This window comes from Castor canadensis, chromosome 11 (assembly GCF_047511655.1).
Source record: "Castor canadensis chromosome 11, mCasCan1.hap1v2, whole genome shotgun sequence".
NCBI classification, from domain to species: Eukaryota; Metazoa; Chordata; class Mammalia; order Rodentia; family Castoridae; genus Castor; species Castor canadensis.
In genome coordinates, this window is record NC_133396.1 from 61,487,142 (window position 1) to 61,508,430 (window position 21,289).

The window sequence follows — 21,289 nt, forward strand, 5'->3', positions numbered from 1 at the left end:
GCTGGAAAAGGATAGGAGGCGTTGGCTCGCGGACCACCTGTTCGTCCAGCGAGGGCGACACGCGCTGATTGGCTGGAGCGCTGCCCGGGTACCGGAAGTGGCCGGTGCCCGTCGCCCGTGACACCTAGACAACAGCTGCGGGGTCGGTGCGGGCGGCGGAGCAGCGCGGGGAGTCCGAGTTTATTGAGCGTGGGGCGGTAGCGGCCGCGGTGAGAGCTCGTTGTGTCATGACTGGGGGGAGGAGGGCACTGGGCTCCCCACTCCGCAGCCAAGCGGGAGCCCTAAGTTTAGGCCCACTCCTGACCCGAGTTTGCTGTGTGACCTTGGACTTTATGGCCTCCCGGCCTTCAAGTACCCACTTGCACGCAGAGAGGGTGGAGCCTGGCACTGCGAGGGACTGTCCCAGTTCAGGTTCAATGCCTGTCAATCACGGGAACTGGAGAAGCAGGGGCAGCCCTGGGGACGCACCCAAGCTGTGCCTTTTTTTTTTTTTTTTTCCAGATATTCTATCCACGAGTAAACCGCTGGGACGAAATGACGGGCAAAAATTAACTCCCCCATGGTAGATTGTATCCTGTGTTGCCAGACAGAATATTGGTTTGTAAGGGGTAGAGTTGTGGAGAGGAGACAGGATTGAGCTCAGGATTGTGCGTATCAGGAAGGATGGAGAAGGAGGATAACAGTGCTTTAAATTAAATAGCACTGATTGGGAGAAAGAGCTTATTTTTACCAGAAGTTATTGACACCAGCTATGTGTCAGACACTGTCCTGGGCTCGTTAGGTAGAAAGAGTTAGCCCTCAAGAGTATCTAAGATTTGTTGTATAGATAAGCTACACAAATTCACTGAACAACCACTTACCAGGTATCTGAGATGTGCTAAGCACTGGGAATACCAAGATGAGTACAGCCGCATCCTTGCTCAAGGTTTAGAGAAGAAAATAAGACACGTAAGTAAATTAGCAATACGGGAACGGTATCTGCTGAAGAAGTCTGTTTTTAGGGACTGAGTGAGGGTCAGAACTGTACATGTTTCAGCTCAGTCTTAAAGATGATTGTTAAGTGCACAAGGTAGAAAATAGTATTCCAGGAAGTGAAAATAATTTTTTCTCTGTATTTTTTTGGTGGAACAGGGGTTTGAACTCAGGGGTTCACACTTGCAAAGCAGGCATTCTATGCTTGAGCCACACTTCCAGTCCTAATTTGGTTTCAAAGGCAAAGAATCTTTAAAGAATAGGAAGTGTTTGGACTGAGCATGATTGCATCTTCCTGCTGTTTTTGGAGAATGTGAGATAGGACATGGGGAAGGGGAATAGCCTGGTCAAAAGGGTATTGTGAGCCATGGGAAGAAGTTCTTACTCTGGAGGCCTTGGGGGAGCAGTAAACAGGAAGTCACATGGAAAAACTATAGTACAAAGAAAGAAGTAAGAAAAGGGTCAGTGAAATGCAGATTCAGAGAACAAAGAGAGAACCTTCTTCCTCCAGATGGTAGTGAAGACTAACACTTGTACTGTATATTGAGTATTTTGTCACTTGGCCTGCCAGAAGTTAAGAGGAAGCATTTGTAGTTGATTAAGGTTTTTATTTTCTCTGTAAGTGATGGAATCCAACTCAAACTGGCTTAAAAATATGCAGGTACCCTGGGTTAGATTCCCCAGCACTGAAAAAAGTTAACTATGGGGTTGGACCTGGCATGAAGGCGGCCCTGGTTTGATCATGAGCATTGAATAAATATGCAAGTATATAAACTCATAAATTGGAAGTCAGGAGGCGTAGTGGTTTCAGGACTGGTTTAATCTAATGATCTGGGTTCCATTTCCCCTTGATTTTTGTTTGTTTGTTTTTAGCTCGACCTGAGATGGCAGCAGTAGGTCCAGACAACAATATATAGAAGTCTCTTCCTGTGGTTCTTTCAGGAGGGCAGGAGACTATTCTCAGAAGCTCCCAGCAGACATCCTCAAAATATAATTTACCCAGTCAAAGCATATGCCCATTTCTTAGCCAGGAATTCCTGAATCCCTACTCTTTCTGAACCAGTCACTTTCAAGGGGGACGGTACTTACTTCACTGTGTTAACTCATTTGGGATGTACTCCTGGAGGTCTTGGGTGAGGTAAGATCTCCTGTAAAGAAACAAGGTCACTGGAAATTTCTTTGCTCCAATACCCCATGAATTAATCTTCCAAAGATTTGTGTTCTCTTCTCTTATTCTCTTATACATTGCATGTTGACATTCAAAATTTTTCTTATACATTGCATTCTCTTATACATTGCATGTTGACATTCAAAATTTTTTTATTTCCTTTTTTTTTTTTGAGGTAGGGTCTTACTATATATTCCAGACTGGCCTCAAACTCAAGATCCTCCTGACTCCTGAATACTGGGGTTACAGGTGTGCATCACAACACCTGGCTTAAACTATTTTCATTTCTTATCATAAATTTTGATAATTGTAAAGGATATTAATTTTGGTGTATTATAAAATTTGACATTTCAGAATTTCTAGTTTTTAAGATATATTCCTTTGGTTCCATGTGTTCCCCACATTCTTTTGTGTGTGTGTGTTACTGGGGTTTGAATTCAGGGCCTTGTACTTGCTAAGCAGGTGCTCTACTACTTGAGCTGTGCTCCCAGCCATTCCCCACATTCTTCATCCTCTCTGTAACCTGGTAGCATCCCGCTCCTTCATCTGCCCCTCCTCTACCCCATTTACCTTCCTGTCTTACTCAGTCATCTCAACTATCTCCTGGCTAACATTGCCAAATTCCTCACTCCCTCAGTCTTCCACTACACATATCTCCCAGATTCTCAGCCTGCTTCGAGGATGCCAAAAACACTACTGGAGAAATTCAGAAGAGCATACCAATTGGCTTCTTGCGTTGATATTCACCAGCCTGTCTCATAAGAAGGTTGTGAGGGTTAAATAAAATGATGTTGGTAAGTTGCTTAGCACACACACGGTAAGCATCATCATGCTGCACATCAGAGTATCAATGCATTCTTACTTCTCTCCTTACATGTCGAACCAACCTTGCTCATGCTACATTGACATCAACATGTTCTGTCTCCTTTTCTTAATTCCTCCTGTGCTTCCTGGCAACTGAGGCGTCCCCACCCCACTTTCTTCCTAGAGTGCTGTAGTGTAGTAATTTTCAAACTGAAGTTTGTAGCGGGAGTACACAAATATTTCCTATAATATTGATGGGTACATGGATTGTTGACTGGAGACCAGTTTTTAGTCTGGTCTCCAGACTAAAATATAAATTTATATCCTTGCCTATTACAGATTTGCTTGAGAATTAGTCTGTAGCCAATAGGCTTCCCTTTTTCACCTCTTGCAAATTGGTTTTTCCTCCTTTATAAGATAAAGTTATACCTCTAACCCATCTACCTCTAGAGAGAGTGCCACACAAAGGTAATCTGTTGAGGGAGTAAATTATTCTTGGACCTTTTGAAATGCAAGTCCCATCTTTGTTTTCAACAAGATTTTTAAAATGCCTACTCAGTCTATCAGTTGATAGATCATTTAATAATATTTTACTATAAATCACAATGTAATTTTTGTCAGATAAAGTCACAGAATTAAATGATGTTACTATCACAGAGATTACTGTAAACCATTTAGGCAATTGGCGCAACATCACAGTCATAGTAACCAGGGGCCAATCTGATAAAGTATAATAGAAATGTGATCTTTTCAAAAAAATTTTTTAACTGAAAACAGAGCAGCTATCAATTGTATTATATGTGATCTGTCTATTCTCAGGAATTTAGATGAAGGGAGGGACAATCAAAAAAAAAAGAAAAATAGGAAGAAAGAAATCAGAATAAGAACTGGCATTGTATCCATAATCCTCTTGCTTGACATAGATCAGACCTTGGGTTGAGATAGAGGACCAGATTAAGAGAGGGATAACTACAGTCATTAAGACTAACAGTGGCTTCCAGATCTGGGCATCAGAATCGCCTAGAGGCAGTTGTTAAAAATAAAGATCCCTTAGTCAGCCCAGAGAGATCAGAGGCAGGACTTAGAAATCAGTATTTTTAACAAATTTCCTGGTTGATTCTTATGTAGCTAGGCAAGTTCCTGGCTAAGAATCTTTTCCTGCTGCTGCTGCTGTTGCTTTTGTTTTCTGAAACAAAAAACAAGCCCAGCCTGGCCTTGAACATAGTAGCTTCAGGTGGTCTAGAACTCTCAGTCCTCCTGCTATTGCCTCCTAAGTGCTGCAATTACAGATGTGCACTGCCACACCTGTCTGAAGAACCGTTATTTAAGAACCATTTGTGTAAGGCACTGGTGGCTCATGCCTATATTCCTGCCTATTTGGGAGGCTGAGATCAGGAGGATCACAGTTTGAGGCCAGCTCAGGCAAATAGTTCACGATTCCCCCCCCCCCCCCCAAATCTCCAAAATAACCAGAGCAGAATGGACTGGAGTTTAAGTGGCAGAGTGCCTGCTTTGCAAGTGTGAAGCCCTTTGTTCAAACCTCCGTTCCACCAAAAAAAAAAAAAAAAAAAAGAATCATTCAACTAACCAGATTTTTCTACTATCATTGAAGGCTTACCCAATTATTTCTAGGGTTTCTTGTGGCTTCCTATGTAGATTTTGATCTGAGCAGCATGGTAGTTTTCAAGTTTTACTTCATCAGTACTTTGTGGAATGAGGTCCAACCTCATTCCTCAGGTAGTACTTCCATCTTCAAAATAGTTCATTTCAGATTTAGAAAGTAAAGTGTGTTTGGAGATGTGAAATTAGGCTATGGGACATGGTGTGTTTCCATATTAAGATGAGGTTTAATGTATGGCTTTGCCTATGGGAAAATCAATCAAATGGAAATTGGCTTTAATTTCTGTAGGAGAAGATACTTACAAAGTAATATTTAGCAAATGTCACTGGCAAAATTTAAAGTAAAAGAACAGTTTGCAGGGGTCATAGTTCTGGAAGGTTTTCTGAATTTTGAGCTTTTTTTGGGGGTGGTACTGGGGTTTGAACTGAGGGCCTTCATCTTGAGCCACTCCACCAGCCCCATTTTTGTGAAGGGTTTTTCAAGATAGGGGTCTCACAAACTATTTGCCTAGCCTAGCTTCGATCCTCGATCCATCTGAGCTCTGCCTCCTAAGTAGGTAGGATTACAGGTGTGAGCCACCAGCCCCGGCTTTTGTTTTTGAGACAGGGTCTCTCTATAGTCTAGGCTAGCCTTGAACTCACTATGTAGATTAGGCTGGCCTTAAACTCTGTTCTCCTGCTTCAGCCTCCTGAGTGTTGGTATTATAGGCATTAGAAATTTATTTAAGACACTACTTCCTAACTCAAATGATATAACCAATCCTTACAACTATACAGGTAATATTATCTATACTTTTAAAAGATTTCAACATAAAGGAGAAATCTAGCTTTTGGATGGCCTCCCTTTCTCCATGGGAGAATTAGAGAAGATGCTGGGAGGTGGATGGGGAGGGAAGCTGAAGATACCAGCTCACTGTGAAGGTTAGTACAGACAGCTTCCAAGTCTTCAGGATTTTAGAATTTCAGGTTCCTTCCATGTGTCAGGGGACTGGTTATTATCAAGGCTGCATTGCAGAGTGTGTACAGGGGCCCAAGGGTAGGATCATGGTGGTAACCAATGTCCTGTGAGTGACAGGAAACTAGGAAAAAGTTCTGGAGTTTAAACTCAAGGTCTTGTGCTTGCTAGGCAAGTGCTCTATCACTTGAACCACACTCCCAGTCCTTTTTTGTTTTAGGTATTTTTCTAATAGGGTCTTACAATCTCTGCTTCTCAAGTAGCTGGGGTTATAGCCATGAGCTACCATGCTTGGCCTCTAGTACTTATAGCTATTAGTTTTGACCTCTAGATTTCTGTCCTCAGCCTGTGATGTTTTTCACAGTGTATCCGTGCTGAGCACTCTCAAGTCTATATCTCTAGTCCTGACTGCTTTAAGCTTCAGACCAATATATTTTGATTGATTGATTGATTGATACCTTGTACGGTTATCTTGAAACCTATCTTGTCCAAACCAGAACTCATTCATCATCTTTCTTCCTAAACTAGCTCCTTCAGTAGTAGCTCCAATCTTAGTGGCATCATTTCTCAAATTAAGGAAGATCTGGGCACCATCCTTGACTGCTCTCTTTTCTGTACACTTTATAACCAGTTACATACCAAGTCTTGCCGAATTTGACCTCTCAAATATTCCTCCAGTCTATTTCCTTTTCATCCCACTACTGCTACTGCCTTAGATCTCATCACATCTTGATGACTGCTTCAACCTCCTGTGTTTTCCCTATGTTAAGGCCTACAGCTTTCTAGTTCAGCTACTAAATGACCACTAGTGTGCATCTACCTGAAGGGCTCATCTGACCAGAGACTCATTATTTCTTGGCTTAAAACCATCTCATGATTCTGCATTGACTGAGGATGAAGTTCCATACTCGCCTGTCCTCTTGTAAGTTTCACCTCCCATAGCTAACATTCTATTTATGGGAGGATTGTATTCCTCAAAGTTGCTGTGGTTTACAAATACTCTGTCCTAATCAGAGTCACTTCAGTATTAGCTCCAGATTGATTACATCCTGAGCAAAGGTCAGGCTCATTTTGCCACCATTTGTACTCCATTTCTTTCTTTTTTTTTTTTTTGGGTGGGACCAGTTTGAACTCAGGGCTTTGGGCTTACAAAGCAGGTGCTCTACCACATGAGCTACACCTCTAGTCCTGCACTCCATTTCTATGTTGGGGACAGCCCAATTCCCTGGATAATTGTATTAGGAATGGGTTTGACCTCATATAATAATCACTAACAACAATAGCAAAAACCCACAATGACTTAAGGAAGGCAAAGACATAATATTTCTCTCTTGGATAAACGAAGTCCAAAGGCAGGCATTCCAGGACTTGTATGGCTCCTCCAGCTCTAATCCCTCGTCCTAGGATATGCAGGTATACTCATGGACCAACTGTCATATTGTGCCCCAGCTCCAACTATTATATCATGCCTCAGGAACAGAAGGAAAAAGAGAATGAAGAAATGCAACCTGAGATTTACCAGTAGTCCCCTGTGCTTTCATTTGCATCTCACTGACTCATTGGCCAGTTTAGTCACGTGGCTACATCCAGCTGCAAAGAAAGCTGAAAAATGTATTAGCTATGCTCATTGCCACTCTAAGTAAATTCATTTTTCTGTTTTTAGGAGATGGGGAAGAATAGATACTGGGGTTGGCAACTAAAAGTTCTGCCATAGCTTTTTAGAAGTTTTAAAAAGTGTACTCTTTAAGATCTATAAAAATATTAAGAATTTTCTATAAAAGGGCTTCTTACAAAATTAAAATATAAAGATCAATAGCATTGCTGGGTGTGTGACACACATAGTTGTGATCCTACTACTTGGGAGGCAGAGGTGGGAGGACCTTGAATTCAAGGCCAGCTTAGGCTACACAGAGAATTCAAGGCTAACCTGGGCTACATAGCAGAATCCTATCTCAAAACAAACAAACAAACAAACAAAAAAGGTGTACAGCATTGCTACATATGAAAGCAACCAGTTAGAAAATATTTTTTTAGAAGTGGCTAAATGAAAAGAGACAAGATGGTCATAAAACCAACATCAGGATAAGTTTAGAAATTTTACAAAATTAGACTAAAATTATTTGAAAAAATATAAGGATAGACAAAAATATCTGAAAAGACTAATGAGAGAGAACTTTCTCTACCATATTAAAATTTTTAGTAAAGCTTCAGTAGGTTAAACAAGTACTACAAGAGAAATAGAACAGTAGAACTAAATAGAATCCAGAAATTGACTCAAATACATATGGACATGTAGACTATATAGGTAGCAATTTAAGTTAGTAGGAAAAAATTATTTGGTCAGTGGTACTGATACAATCCAGAGAAAATAAAAGTCGGACTCTTACTTCATCAAATGTAGGGAGCTAAGGGTAGTTACTTTTGTGCTCATTATAGCTTAGTCCCATTAAATAAAGTCACATTTTGAATGGGTAACTACTGTATATATTATGTCCTCATCTACAGAGCTGGTGAATACCACAGAATTGGAATAGATCCTCTTGCTTCTCATTTTGTAGTTTCTTCATCTATAAACACAAAACTTATTTCTGTTGACTTAGCATTTTTGTCCTCTCTTTTCTATAGCCATCTATTAATAATGGCTATTGTTTTCCCTAAATGATTTTTTTTTAAACTAACTTCAGGCTCTATCCAATTCATAGTTAATGTTGTGGAACTTTTAGTCAGCACTTGCTCTTTAGTATGTCCACCACACTGTCTTCTCCAGCAGCATCCTATCCTTCATTGCACCAGATGTCAGGACAGTCTTTGAGTGCTACCAGCACTGTGTCAAAGCTTGGTATACCTCTAGCATTAGCTTCATTTAGAAATAGCCCTTTTATAACTTCTTTTTTCTCATTTCAGATTGTGAGATGGGGACTGAAAAAAAGGAGGTGATTCCAAAAGAAGAAATTTCTGAAGAATCTGAGTTTTATGGGCCAACATTAGAAAAACTTCCAAAGGTGGTTTACCAAGGTCAAGAGTTTGGAGCAGTATGTGAAGAAGAAATATTAGAGGGACATTCGAGAGAATCCTCAGAAGAGATTATAGAGCAGATGTCCCCTCAAGAGAGAGACTTTGCATCAGGGTTGATTATCTTTAAGAAGTCACCCTCAAGTGAAAAAGACCAGGAGAATAATGAGAATGAGAGAGGCTATAGTCTTAGCCCAAGTCTGGTGGTACGTCAGGAAGGTACTACAGCAGAGAGGGTTAGTACATTTGCTACCTCCAGCCAGCATATCATAGAGAATTTAGAACTTAACAAAACACAGAGGACTTCTGTAGTAGAAAAACCTCATAGATGTAAAGAATGTGGGAAAGCCTTTAATCAGAACTCACATCTCATCCAGCATACAAGAGTTCACAGTGGAGAAAAACCATTTGAATGCAAAGAATGTGGGAAGACATTTGGAACTAACTCCAGCCTTCGAAGGCACCTGAGAATTCATGCTGGAGAGAAACCCTTTGCTTGTAATGAATGTGGAAAGGCCTTCATTCAGAGTTCACATCTTATCCACCATCATAGAATTCATACTGGAGAGAGACCCTATAAATGTGAAGAATGTGGTAAAGCCTTCAGTCAGAATTCAGCCCTTATTCTACACCAGAGAATCCACACTGGAGAGAAACCCTATGAATGTAATGAATGTGGGAAGACCTTTAGGGTTAGCTCACAACTTATTCAGCATCAGAGAATTCATACTGAAGAAAGATATCATGAGTGCAATGAGTGTGGCAAAGCCTTCAAGCATAGCTCAGGCCTTATTAGGCACCAGAAAATTCATACTGGAGAAAAACCGTATCTGTGTAATGAATGTGGGAAAGGCTTTGGTCAGAGTTCTGAGCTTATCCGCCATCAAAGAATTCATACAGGGGACAAACCCTATGAATGTAATGAATGTGGGAAAACTTTCGGCCAGAACTCAGAGATTATTAGGCATATTAGAATTCATACTGGTGAGAAGCCCTATGTATGTAAAGAATGTGGGAAGGCCTTCAGGGGGAATTCAGAACTTCTTAGACATGAGAGAATTCACACTGGAGAGAAACCCTATGAATGCTTTGAGTGTGGGAAGGCTTTCCGGCGGACCTCTCACCTTATTGTCCACCAGAGAATCCATACTGGGGAGAAACCCCATCAGTGCAATGAGTGTGCAAGAACTTTTTGGGATAACTCTGAGCTGCTGCTTCACCAGAAAATTCACATAGGAGAGAAACCTTATGAATGTAATGAGTGTGAGAAAACATTCAGTCAGCATTCCCAACTTACTATACATCAGAGAATTCACACTGGAGAGAAGCCTTATGAGTGTCAAGAATGTCAGAAGACCTTTAGTCGGAGCTCTCACCTCCTCCGACATCAAAGTGTTCACTGTATGCAGTGATCAGCAAAATAGGAAAGATTTTGTGGGAAGGCTGAAGTCAGACTTAACCCATTTGTCCATCATCTGCACCCCAGGTTCTCAGACCACACAATCTTCCACTAATATTTATTTCAACAGTTGGTAGAAAAGCATGAGGCACTTTTACGAACTGTTTGTTGAGATGTTTTGATATGCTGAGTTAAATTATGAGTTCTTTCAGGCTTTAATTCTCCTCTGTCCCTGTTTCCTCCTCTTCTCCTTCCCCAGTGGACTGCATATTAGGGATCTGTACCTGCCATCTAGCCTAAATTGTTGCTCTTTGTGAAAAGTGGGGGAATAGGATTTGCCACCTCCCTGAGGATTACAGAGTTGACTCATTAAATGTCCCCTGAAATGTTACAAAATCATGACCTAGAAGATTCACCTAGTTCTCTTGTCTACTGTTTAGCCTTGGGGTAATTTAATTTAAGCTTTTGTTAGCTTCAAAACCTTCCAGTCATGCTATCAAATTCCCTTGAAGATGGCAGCATTAATGAAAAAGCAGGAAACAAGCCATTTTACACCCCCTTCCCCCAGGCTTCCTCATTCATCTGAAGAGTGCCATGAAGGAGGAAACTGATGGAAAAGTGAGGGCCTTAGGACCCAGAGGGCCCAGATAGGTAAGGCCAGGAGATAAACAATTATGGTGACTACTCAACACAGACAGAAGGGGCTCTTTAGCAGTCATCCCCATCTCAGGGCTGCTCAGTGGCAGCTCCCAAGAGTTCTACTGCATTCGCTTTTGATTCCAGATTCTGTTACTGTTGACAGATTCTATGTCAGGAAGTAGCAGAGAGGATTGTTTGGCTTCACCTCTACCAGACATCTGGTCACGGTGATGAGCTGGTTCACCTGACTAACCAGGGCCTGGCCTTGCCAAAGCACTTAAGCTATCATGACCTGGACTCTACTGTGGCGACCCTGGCTAATAGACTGAGATTGGACAGCCTCCTCTTAGCTTGCCTGATGTTCTTGGAATTCTTTCTTCAACATTTCTACATGTTTTCTGTTCTCTAAAGAAACATTCTCCATTTTTCACGTTTGAGGCAGGGATGGTGATCCGATTGCACTGATGGAATCCCGCAGGCCCAGTGTCTGGTCTGAGAGTAAATATTCAGTAAGGCACTTCACCCACTGGTCTCTAATTTTCTCATCTGTAAGATGAGGGGAGTTAAAGTTTCTGAACTTTCAACCAAACTAATAAGTCCTTAATTTTTTAAAACACTAACTTTATGTATCTTAATTGTTGTATTTTTAATGGCAGTTAACACTAACACTAATCACTAATATTTATTATCTACTGTATGCCAGGCATAGTGCCTGATAGTTTAAAGTTTCACAGCATTTTTTATGATTTGAGTACTCTTAAAAAAAGACTTTATGGAGATATAATTTACATATTAGAATTCACCAGTTTTAAATATTCAGTTGAATTATTTTTAGTTAATTTACAGAGTTGCACCAGCCATCAATAAATATTCTTGCTCCAATTTAAAAGATGGGTGGGAAAGCAGGCAATGTTAAGTAATTTACCCATGATCACACAGCTAGTAAGCTTGAGCCAAGACTAATCCTGGCCTATTCTTGTTAACCACTATGCTGTGCTGTATGTTGATTCATTACTGCCTCATTTTAAATCCTTTGCATACACCAGTTACTACATCAATTTGAATAAAAATTCATGTCCTTGGGAACATAACTGTTCAGCCAAATTCCATAAGGTGTGTGTATTCTGTACCCAATATGTGTGTTTCCCCAGTTTCATACCCTTGGCCTGAGAAAAAGTCTGTACAAACAGCTGATTGCAGTTTCCACATCCTTACCAAATCTGCTAAGTGTTGAACACTTTGACTTACCTCTTCCTTTAGGGTGATTACCAATGCAGTGTGCTTTCTCATCTCTATTTTGTTGTTGCTCAAATCAAATTGTACCCAGAGCATCTTTCTCACATGAAGCTTGGATGTCACCTGTCTCTTAATTTCTGACTTTTGTGTTCACATGCTTACCACTTACCAGCCCCAATACAGAATTCAGCACTCAATGAAACCCACTATTTATATGCTTAATATAATTGAAAAATTGTAATAAAAAGTAAAAACCCTGTTTAAAAAAGAACTCAGATTTCTTCAAACTCCCCTCAAAGTTCCTGAGTAATAAGGACTATGCTGAAGATACTGTATAAAAGGCAGAGAAGGTAAGCTATGCATGGTGGCTCGTGCCTGTAATCACAGCATTTGAAAGCTGAGGCTTGTGAGTTTGAGGGCAGCTTGGGCTACAAAGCAAGAACCTGCCTCAAAAAAAAAAAAAAAGGAAGTTTCATACTGTATGTCCCGTTAGACATTTTGTTGTTAGAGTTCCCTTGGCATTTTTCAGGGAGGGTAGTACTGGGGTTTGAACTCAGAGCCTAACACTTGCCAGGCAGGCACTCTACCACTTGAGCCACTTCACCAGCCCTTGGCATGTTTTTATTTGTCTCCTTTCTCAGGGCTCAGCCACCTGAGCTCCCTTTTCTCTCACTAATTATCCAGTCCTTCTGCCCAATGTCCTATATCTAGCTCACTTTTTTTTTTCTTTTTTTGTGGTACAGGCCTTGTCCATGCTAGGAAGACACTACCCCTGGGTTTTTACCCCCCCACCCCTTAGTTCCTGCTCTAAAAGAAAATGTCCATTGGTAACAATCCATTCAGGGTTAGGTAGTGAGCAACTTCAGTTGGACCTGAGCATTTCTTAGAGGGGGGAGGTCTTGTGTCTTCTCAGAAGAATCTTTCAACATATATGTGTTGTGTATAGTCATGCCCAAGAGGAGTTCAACCTCTATCTTGTTATATTCACCGAACACACATCCTGTAACTCATTCCTGGTTCTCAGTTATCTTAGGGAGATTGCTCTTCCCTCTTCAATTTAGTGGGAGTCAAAATCTGATCATAATTGTGACTGGTATTCTTAATTCTGTGCAAGTAGGATTCTATCAAGGAGGAATCATGAATTGTCTTAATTTTAGACCCACTTAACAAAAAAGGCTCATAATCCTACCTAAGTACTCAGAAATATTCAGACGTTTTGAAGCTATGTCAAGGCCTTCCCTAACACTAGAGGTAAATAAAGTATGTCTCCATTTTCCTTGTAATGATGCCTTCCTAATCTATTTTTCCACATTGCATTCTATTTCACTATGGTCTGAATATGACTTTGTATCAGTTTCATCCTCACTCTGTAGGTTTCACCATTAGGTAAATACCCCAACATGTGCTGTTAGCGTCTGGTTGTGCATATGCCATGTTCTCTGTCCTTGATCTGCTTTGCCTGGTGGAACCCTTTAGCTTTCATAATTGGATAACTGCTACCTATTGTACACGTGTTTATCTTCACTATTAGTAACATGCCACGCATGGTGTTTAACACCTGTAATCCCAGTTCCTTGGGAGCCGTAGGGAGGAGACTCATGACCCCAGGCCCGCCCAGGACAAAACCGCAAGACCTTACTGGAAAAAACTGAAACAAAAACCAGTGAGGGCATGGCTCAAGCGGCACAGCGCCTGCCTAGCATGTGGAGGTCCTGAGTTCAAACTCTTGTATTGCCGTATAAAATAAGATATTTTGGGCCATCTGTTCAATTACTGTTACTGTCACCTATTGCTGAGACTTCGGAGCCGCTGCTGCTAATTGCAATTTTACTTTTACAAGTGTCCTAGTGACTCCTGGTCTAAGACAGATTCTTAAGGCAGTTAAATCAAGAATCTGCGAATCAGGCAAGCTCTGCCCAGAATAGTGGACTTGGAATATCAGGGAATTCATGGACCTGAAATTTGCCCTGTGACCCCTGCTGTACACGTTCCTAAAAGTCATCTTCTGCCCTTAAAAACAAAAAAAAAAAACCAAAAAAAAAAACCCCAATTAACATGACCGACGACCTTTTCCGCGCGTCCCTGGAGGAAGCTTGGCGGGAGGCGGGGACGGTTCTGGCGACGTCCGGAGTGGGGCGCCAGCGCTCGGGTCGGCCAGTCCTCCGCGGGGCTGAACCGCGGGACGCGCACGGCGCTGCGGCGCGGGGCCGACCGGACCGCGCGGTGTCGCTCAGCGCGGGGGACACACGCGCATACGGGTCCTTCTCTCTCGCGGTGCCGTGCTTTTTCAGCGTGTCTTCTCGCACGCATCGCAGGCGCCAGTCTCCACCTGGCGGCCATGTCTCCGGCCAGCCGGGCTTTGCAGTTCCAGAGGACGCTTCGCATTCGCGTGGATCCATTCGGCCACCCACAAATACTAAAGGACCTCCAGTCCGGCCTATTAAGACAGTTGTTTGATAGCTAATTGTCATGGTGTGATTTAGTTGCCAGGGGAAAGGATCGGGTGGAAGTACGGAAGTACGGTGGCTTTAGGAAGAAACTGGCACTGCCTCTGCGATTGGAGGGACCAGACGATGGACGTGCGTGGAGAGTGCGGGGCGAGTGGGGCGTCCGCATCACGTGAGCTTCTGCCGAAACGAGCGTGGGAAGTGGGCAGAGGTCTGGGCGGATTATCCAGAGGATTATCAGGAAAGAAGCAAACGTTTGTGTGACCTCAATTTGGCTGGTGATGTCCAGACTGTGGCTGGGGTGACAAGGGACTTCACTCAGAGGAGGCACTAATTTACACTGATTGAAGTTAGGGGAAATCCGAGTTCAGAGAGTGCTGGAAAAACCTGGGGGGTCTTCATGCTTTCAGTTGGAGATAGAGATTTCTGTGCATCAGATTTCACTCTTGTCATAAACCCCGTTAATGCAAGAAGTGTGCGAAGACCTTAAGATGGAACTCCCACCTTGTAGTTCACTCACCTCGAACAGAAAATTCACACTGGAGAGGTCCTTTGAAGGCCAGTATTGAAAAAGTCACTAATTTAGTATCAGGGCATCCACAGTGCCCAGCGATCCTGGGTTTGCTTCCATTCTGGCTGAAACTTTGATCGTTCCTCTTCTTCACTGGGGTCAGTAATTTTGTTTTGTTCCTTGAGGACAGGGCTAACGCTGTTGTGAAAGAGGGTACCAAGTTCAGCCCAGAGTTGCCACTCAAAAATGAATAAATGAATGAATTCAACAGATAAGTAGCAAATGATGAATGACATTTTGAATTTAGTTAGCTGAAGGTAGCATCAGGTTACCTTTGGTGTCCTTTATTTTTCTATTCAATTTCTTTATCTCCCCCACTTCCAATAACGGTGACACCATTAGAGATCTACATCACCCACTTGGTCTTTCTGTGACATATGGGCAGGCAAAATGTTGAACAAGTGAACCAAACCTTTCTTTTGTTGAAGGAATGGATCCATCACAGTATCACAAAAACAAGTCACTGTTGCTACTATTGCTTTAAGCACACTCCTTTTCTTTGCAACGTTCAGCCCTGAAAAAAACCAAAAAACCCACAAAAAATCAGATCTTTTCCTGTGTCATCCTAAAAAATCTTATTTCACAAGAACCTTTTTATTTAACTTCCTGATCTCATTTATGTTTTTTATACATTATTTTCATCTTGGATATGGTGTTTAATTATTGAACTGGGGGTAGGTACATTGTGACATTTACCAAAGTTTTTACAATGAATCAAAGTTGAATTCACCGCCCTCCATGGTTCTCCTTTATATCTCTTCTCCCCATTCTATTACTGGAATAGTTTCAACAGGTCTCATTTATCCACTTTCATACATGAGCACATAATATTTTCACCATATCCACCCTCCTTCACCCTTTCTTTATGTCCTCCCCACTCCCATTGGTGCCAACCCCCAGACAGGACCTGTTTTAGCTCCCTGTTCTTCATTTTTGAAGAAAGACGTTTTTGTTTGTTTAAGACAGCTACACAGGGAGTTTCATTATGACATTTCCATATATATATGTATTATATGCCAAATTGGTTCATCCTCTCCATTTTTCTCCTTTCTTAGTCACCTCCTTATTGTGATTTCAACAGGTTTAAAAATTCTATATTCATTCTTGTATAGAACTCAGACTTTATGCTGGCCAGGCAGGCACCCTATCACTTGAGCACACCCTTAGCCCTTTTTGCTTTTGTCATTTTTCAATAGAGTCTCACAGGCTTATCCCCAGGCAGGCCTGGACCACTAGCCTCCTACTTATGCTTCCTGTGTAGCTGGGATGACAGGCACACACCATCATACCCACCTATTTGTTGAGATGGGATTGCTAAACTTCTTGCCAGGCTGGTCTGGAACCTCCAGTGCCCCGATCTCTGCCTCTCCAGTAGCTAGGATTACAGGTGTGAGCCACTGTGACCAGCTGTTTTTTTTTTTTATTTTTTATTAATGTGTTTTTTTAAGTGTATTTATTGAGGATGAATATTCCTGTTTTTGCAGCGTCTTCATTACCTTCACAAGCTTATGCTTTCCTCAGATGTATTCATAGGCTCAGGACAATTCTGAAAATTAGTTTTGAAATGGCTTGTTGAAAGGATTAGATTCTACAGCAAGGTAAACTGTTGGAAGCTGGCTGGCTAGAGCAGAATCTTCCTCTCTTTTTTTTTTTTTTGTGGAACTGGGGTTGAAATCAGGGCTTCCCGTTTGCAAAGCAGACACTATTGTGTAGGCCATACCTCTAGCCCAAGGGTTTAATTTTTTAAATTAAGGTTTAACATCTCATTGCTTAATCATGCAATTAAGGGGGGTAGAATTAATTTGCAAAGCAGAATGAGTTTAATTCTCCATTAGTCCCTGGGCAGCAGGGATAATCTGGTCACTCAGACCGAGCCCTCACCTGCCTGGGAAACAGGTTAGAAATGCAAAAGCTCACCCACTGAGCCTTCTCCCTTGGGGCTTGGTTGAGCAAACACAGAGCACTATGTGTACAGGTTTTAAAGCCATACTTAGGTTCAGGTCTTGGTACTACTACTCATAACTTATGTGGCTTTGGTCAACTTGTTTAATTTCTTTTCAAGTCTCTTTCTTGGTCTGTAACATAAAGCCTACTTGTTAAAGTTAATAGTGTCATTGACGAACAGCTTCAGTAATTTTCAGGTGCCTGGAAGAGAAAACAAGTCTCCTAGCAGACAGATTCTCTCTTTTTAAAAAAGCATTTTTAAAATTTGGCACATGTTAAGTTGTACATAGTAGAGGGTTTCATGCATATAGTATATTTTGATCACATCCGTCCCATTACTGTTATCCTTCCTCCTCCCTTCTCCTTTTCTTTTCCTCTCCAACCTCCCTAATAGTTCCCCTTTTACCTTCGTAACCTTGGGTTTTTTGTTCTGTTTTGTTTTGTTTTGTTTTGCCCTGGCTTCTACACATGAGAGAAAACATGCAACTCTTGTCCTTGTGGGATGGGCTTATTTCACTTAACATGATCTCCAGTTCCATCCATTTTTCAGCAAGTGACATAATTTCATTCTTCTTAATGGCTGAGTAAAACTCCACTGTGTATATGCATTGCATTTTCTTCATCCATTCATCAGTTGATGGGCACCTAGACTGATTCCATAGTTTCACTGTTGTGAATATTATGAATATTGTATATATAGGTATCTCTATAATAAGCTGACTTTGATTCTGTTGGGTATATACCCAAAAGTGGTATACCTGGATCAAATGGGAGTTCTACTTTTAAATTTTTGAGGAACCTCCACACCAATTTCCATAGTAGCTACATTTATTTATATTCCCACCAGCAGTGAATAAGAATTTGCTTTCTTTTCTCCCAGCATTTTTTTTTTTTCTTGATAGCCATCCTGACCTGGGTGAGGTGGAATCTCAATGTAGTGTTGATTTATGGTTCCCTGATGGCTAAGAACATTGAACATTTTTTCATGACTTTATTGGCTATCTGTACATCTTCATTTGAAAAGTGTTCATTTGCCCATTGATTGGATTACCTGTTATTTGGATGTTAACTTTTTTGAGTTCTTTATATTTTTCTGGATATTAATCCCCTGACAGATGATAGCTGGCTAAGATTTTCTCCCATTCTGTAGGCTATCTTTTTACTCTATTGACTGTTTTTTTTAATGTGGACAGAAGATTTTTTTCCATTTTTATTAGGATATATTCGCTGCACAGAGGGAATTCATTGTGACAATTCCAAATAGCCTTACATTGTACATTAGTTAGATCACCCCCACTATCCCTCCCACCCCACCCCTGCCCGCAAACCCCTCTCTGGCACCTGCAAGAAATTTTCATTGTTCTATTTCATATAAGTATATGAAGCCCGTTAGCCATATTTCCTCACCTTCATCTCCTCCATTCACCCACCAACACACAAGTACTCCCCACTGCACATATTTTATTATTAATTCCAAAGTCAGTGTTTAAAAGGGCTTCTCCAAGTATCCCCGCTGTGAAGATTTTTAATTTGATACAATACCATTTGCCAATTCTTTCTCTTATTTCCTGAGCTATTGGAGTCCTGTTCAGAAAGTCATTGCCTATGCCTGTATCTTAAAGTGTCTTCCCTTTGTTTTTCTCTAGTAGTTTCAAAGTTTCAGGTGTTAGACACTAAGTTCTTTGATATCATTGAAAGGATTTTTGTACAGGGAGAGGGGTAGGAGTCTAGTTTCAGTCTTCTACATGTGGATATCCAGTTTTACCAGCATCACTTATTAAAGAGGCTGTCTTTTCCTCCAATATTTGTTTTTGGTATCTCTCTCAAGAATCAGAAGGCTGTAGATGTGTGGGCTTATTTCTGTGTCTTCTATTTTACTGGTCTATATTTTTATTTTTGTGCCAGCATCATGCTATATTTTGAACTTGAGATAATTTGACAGTACTGGAGTTTGAACTCAGGACTTTGTGCTTGCTAGGCAGGCACTCTACCACTCCAGCCATGCCCCCAGCTCTCCTATGCTATTTCTTTCTTTCTTTCTTTTTTTTTTACTATGGCTCCCTCGTATACTTTGAAGTCAGATATTGTGTCAGCATTGCTCTTTTATGCTCAGGTTGCTTTGGCTATTCAGGTTCTTTCATGTTTCCATATAAATTTTAGGATTGTTTTTTCTATTTCTGTGAAGAATGTCATTGAGATTTTGATGAGGATTGCATTGTATTTATATATAGATTTTGGGAATGTGGCCATTTTAACTACATTTGTTCTGTCAATCCATGAACATTGGATGCCTTTCCATCTTCTAATGTCTTCTATAATTTCTTTCTTTAGTGCTTTATAGTTTTTCACTGTAGAGGTCTTTAACATTTTTGGTTAAGTTTATCCCTAGGTATTTTTATGACACTATTGTGAATGGGATTGCTTTTCTGTCTTGTTTTCCAGTGACTTGTTGATGTATACATAGCTACTTTTTTTGGTGTGTGGTACTGGGGTTTGAACTCAGGGCCTTGCACTTACTAGGCAGGACCAGTAGGGATTTCTCTCCAAACTTGTGACTTAAAAGTCCAGGCAGAGCTGGGAATGCAGCTCAGTGGTACACTTGCCTAGCATTTTTGAGGTTCTGGGTTTAAATCCTCAGTACTGAAAATAAAAAGTCCAGGCAATTTTCATCTACCTCCCCATCTCTTTTTCTCTGTTTTAAAGATAGGGTCTCATTGCATGGTCCAGGCTGGCCAGTTTGCAATCTTCTTGCCCCCTCCTCCTGAGCGCTGGGATTACAGGTGTGTGCTCCCACACTCCGCTGCATCTCTTTACTCTGCTTATTTTGATGCTGTCTAAATTTCATGGGCTGAGATTCCTGGAAAGCAGATTTTGAAATGGAATATGTGGAGAAAGTTTACTGAGGAAAGCTCTTGGGAACCCCAGTGAGAGCAAAGGCCACAGGATAAGCAGAGGGAGAGGCTAAATAGCAACGAAGCTGCAACAGAGGCCTCCATCAATCGCACAAGAAGTCTGAAATGCTTCCATTCTTGGTTCCCAGTTCTTTCCACCAACCTGACTTGTTTGTGGCTGCTCCTTTTGCTCCTTCCTGGGGAGGCATCTTTGACAGCTGGGGAAATCCTAGCAGCACACCCACCACAGCATCTACTACACGATTAAGATTGTTCTTCCATCTGGATGTGGTGGTGCACACTTGTAATCCCAGCCCTGGGAAGGCAGGAGGATCCAGAGTTCAAGGTTAGTCTGGGCTACTAGGAAGACCCTATCACAAAACAAAAATAAACAAAAATTTAAAAATTAAAAGGGCTGGTGTAGTGACTCAGGTGGTAGAGTGCCTGCCTAGCAAGTGTGAGGCCCTGAGCTCAAACTCCAGTACTGTCCCCCTACCAAAAAAATCAAATCCCCCACCTCTCCTCCTGTTAAAGGCAGGTAGTAAGAACTACCTATTCTCATTTGAACAGGAATATCAAGGACCTGCCACATAGGTATTTATCAAATACCTTCCTCCTCAAAAGAAGCATCTCTCTGTGCCAGGCCCTTGACACTCCTGCTCATGTGAACAGCTAGTGAGCACTGGCTTGGCGTTTGTACTGGCTGCTTGTCTCAAGCATGCACACACTATCACTAAATTGACTCCTGCCACTAAGATGGTTCTACTAACTACAGTAAGTGTGCTCATTAGGTGGAGAGCATGAGTTGCAAGGCTGCTGCTACACAAATATCTGCCTAACAAAACTAAAAATGCTTTGTCTCCTTCCTCCTCTTTTGGGGAGGGGCACTAGGGTTTGAACTCAAGGTCTTACACTTGCCAGGCAGTGCTCTACTACTGGTGAAGCCACTCCACCAACCCTTTTTTTTTTTTGAGATAGGCTCTCTTGAACTGTTTGCCTGGGCTGGCCTAGAACAATCATCCTGATCTGTGCCTCCTGAGTAGCTAGGATTACATGTGTGAGCTACCAGGGCTGGCTGCTGTGGCCCTTTTAAAGTTCTAGGAAAGAACTGATGAGCTTTCTCTACCCCTCACCACAGCTGGTCTGACTTCAAAGGGCAATTTCTGAAGGGGCTTCATCCCAAGAAAGCAAGGTGCAAGGGAAACCTGGCAGTGGGACAATGGGATGAGTGAGGATCCTGCTATACCAAGTGCCCAAACTGCTTGGCTCAGTCTGCAAGTCCCTTCTCCAGCAGCTTCCTCCAACAGTTCACATCTTCACCCCAGACATGGCTATCTTGCTTCTTACCTCCACTAATTTTGAGGTTTTTCTGGGTTAAGCCAAAAAAAATAGTTACACTGGGAAAGTGTTCTCCTAAAAGTGTAAGATCTTGAAAATACGATTCTAACTGCACTTATCCCATGACTTTGGTTTCACTGTATTAAAAAGACTTTGCTCATGGTTCCTGTAGTTCAGGCATTGGCTAAAATTTGCATTTTTTTCTTCCTGTGGGCATAAGAGTGCCTCACTGACACTTTCTTTCCCTTTGTATCTGAACTTTCCCCAGATACTCAGCAGAATAGACGAACTGT

The 21,289-nt window shown here is 41.6% G+C and overlaps 2 protein-coding genes across 3 annotated transcripts in view; one reads left to right on the forward strand and one right to left on the reverse strand.

Annotated features, from left to right (window-relative positions):
- LOC109684736 (uncharacterized) lies at positions 1-9,943 on the forward strand. Its single transcript, XM_074047110.1, has 3 exons — positions 1-209; positions 502-948; positions 8,424-9,943. Exon 3 carries the CDS (start codon positions 8,432-8,434, stop codon positions 9,941-9,943), a length of 1,512 nt encoding a protein of 503 aa, XP_073903211.1. The 5' UTR covers positions 1-209; positions 502-948; positions 8,424-8,431.
- Positions 9,195-21,289, reverse strand: part of Znf232 (zinc finger protein 232) — a 19,448-nt gene continuing 7,353 nt past the window's right edge. For both annotated transcript variants that reach the window (XM_074047108.1, XM_074047109.1), the window contains exons 5-6: positions 19,822-19,974; positions 9,195-15,337 (exon numbers count right to left, since the gene is read on the reverse strand). In XM_074047108.1, the coding sequence (XP_073903209.1) occupies positions 15,162-15,337; positions 19,822-19,974 (329 nt within the window). In that variant the 3' untranslated portion in view covers positions 9,195-15,161. The remainder of the gene's footprint in view (positions 15,338-19,821; positions 19,975-21,289) is intronic.

Coding starts and splice junctions, on each gene's coding strand:
- LOC109684736 (XM_074047110.1), top strand. CDS start 8,432: ATGGGGACTGAAAAAAAGGAGGTGATTCCAAAAGAAGAAATTTCTGAA.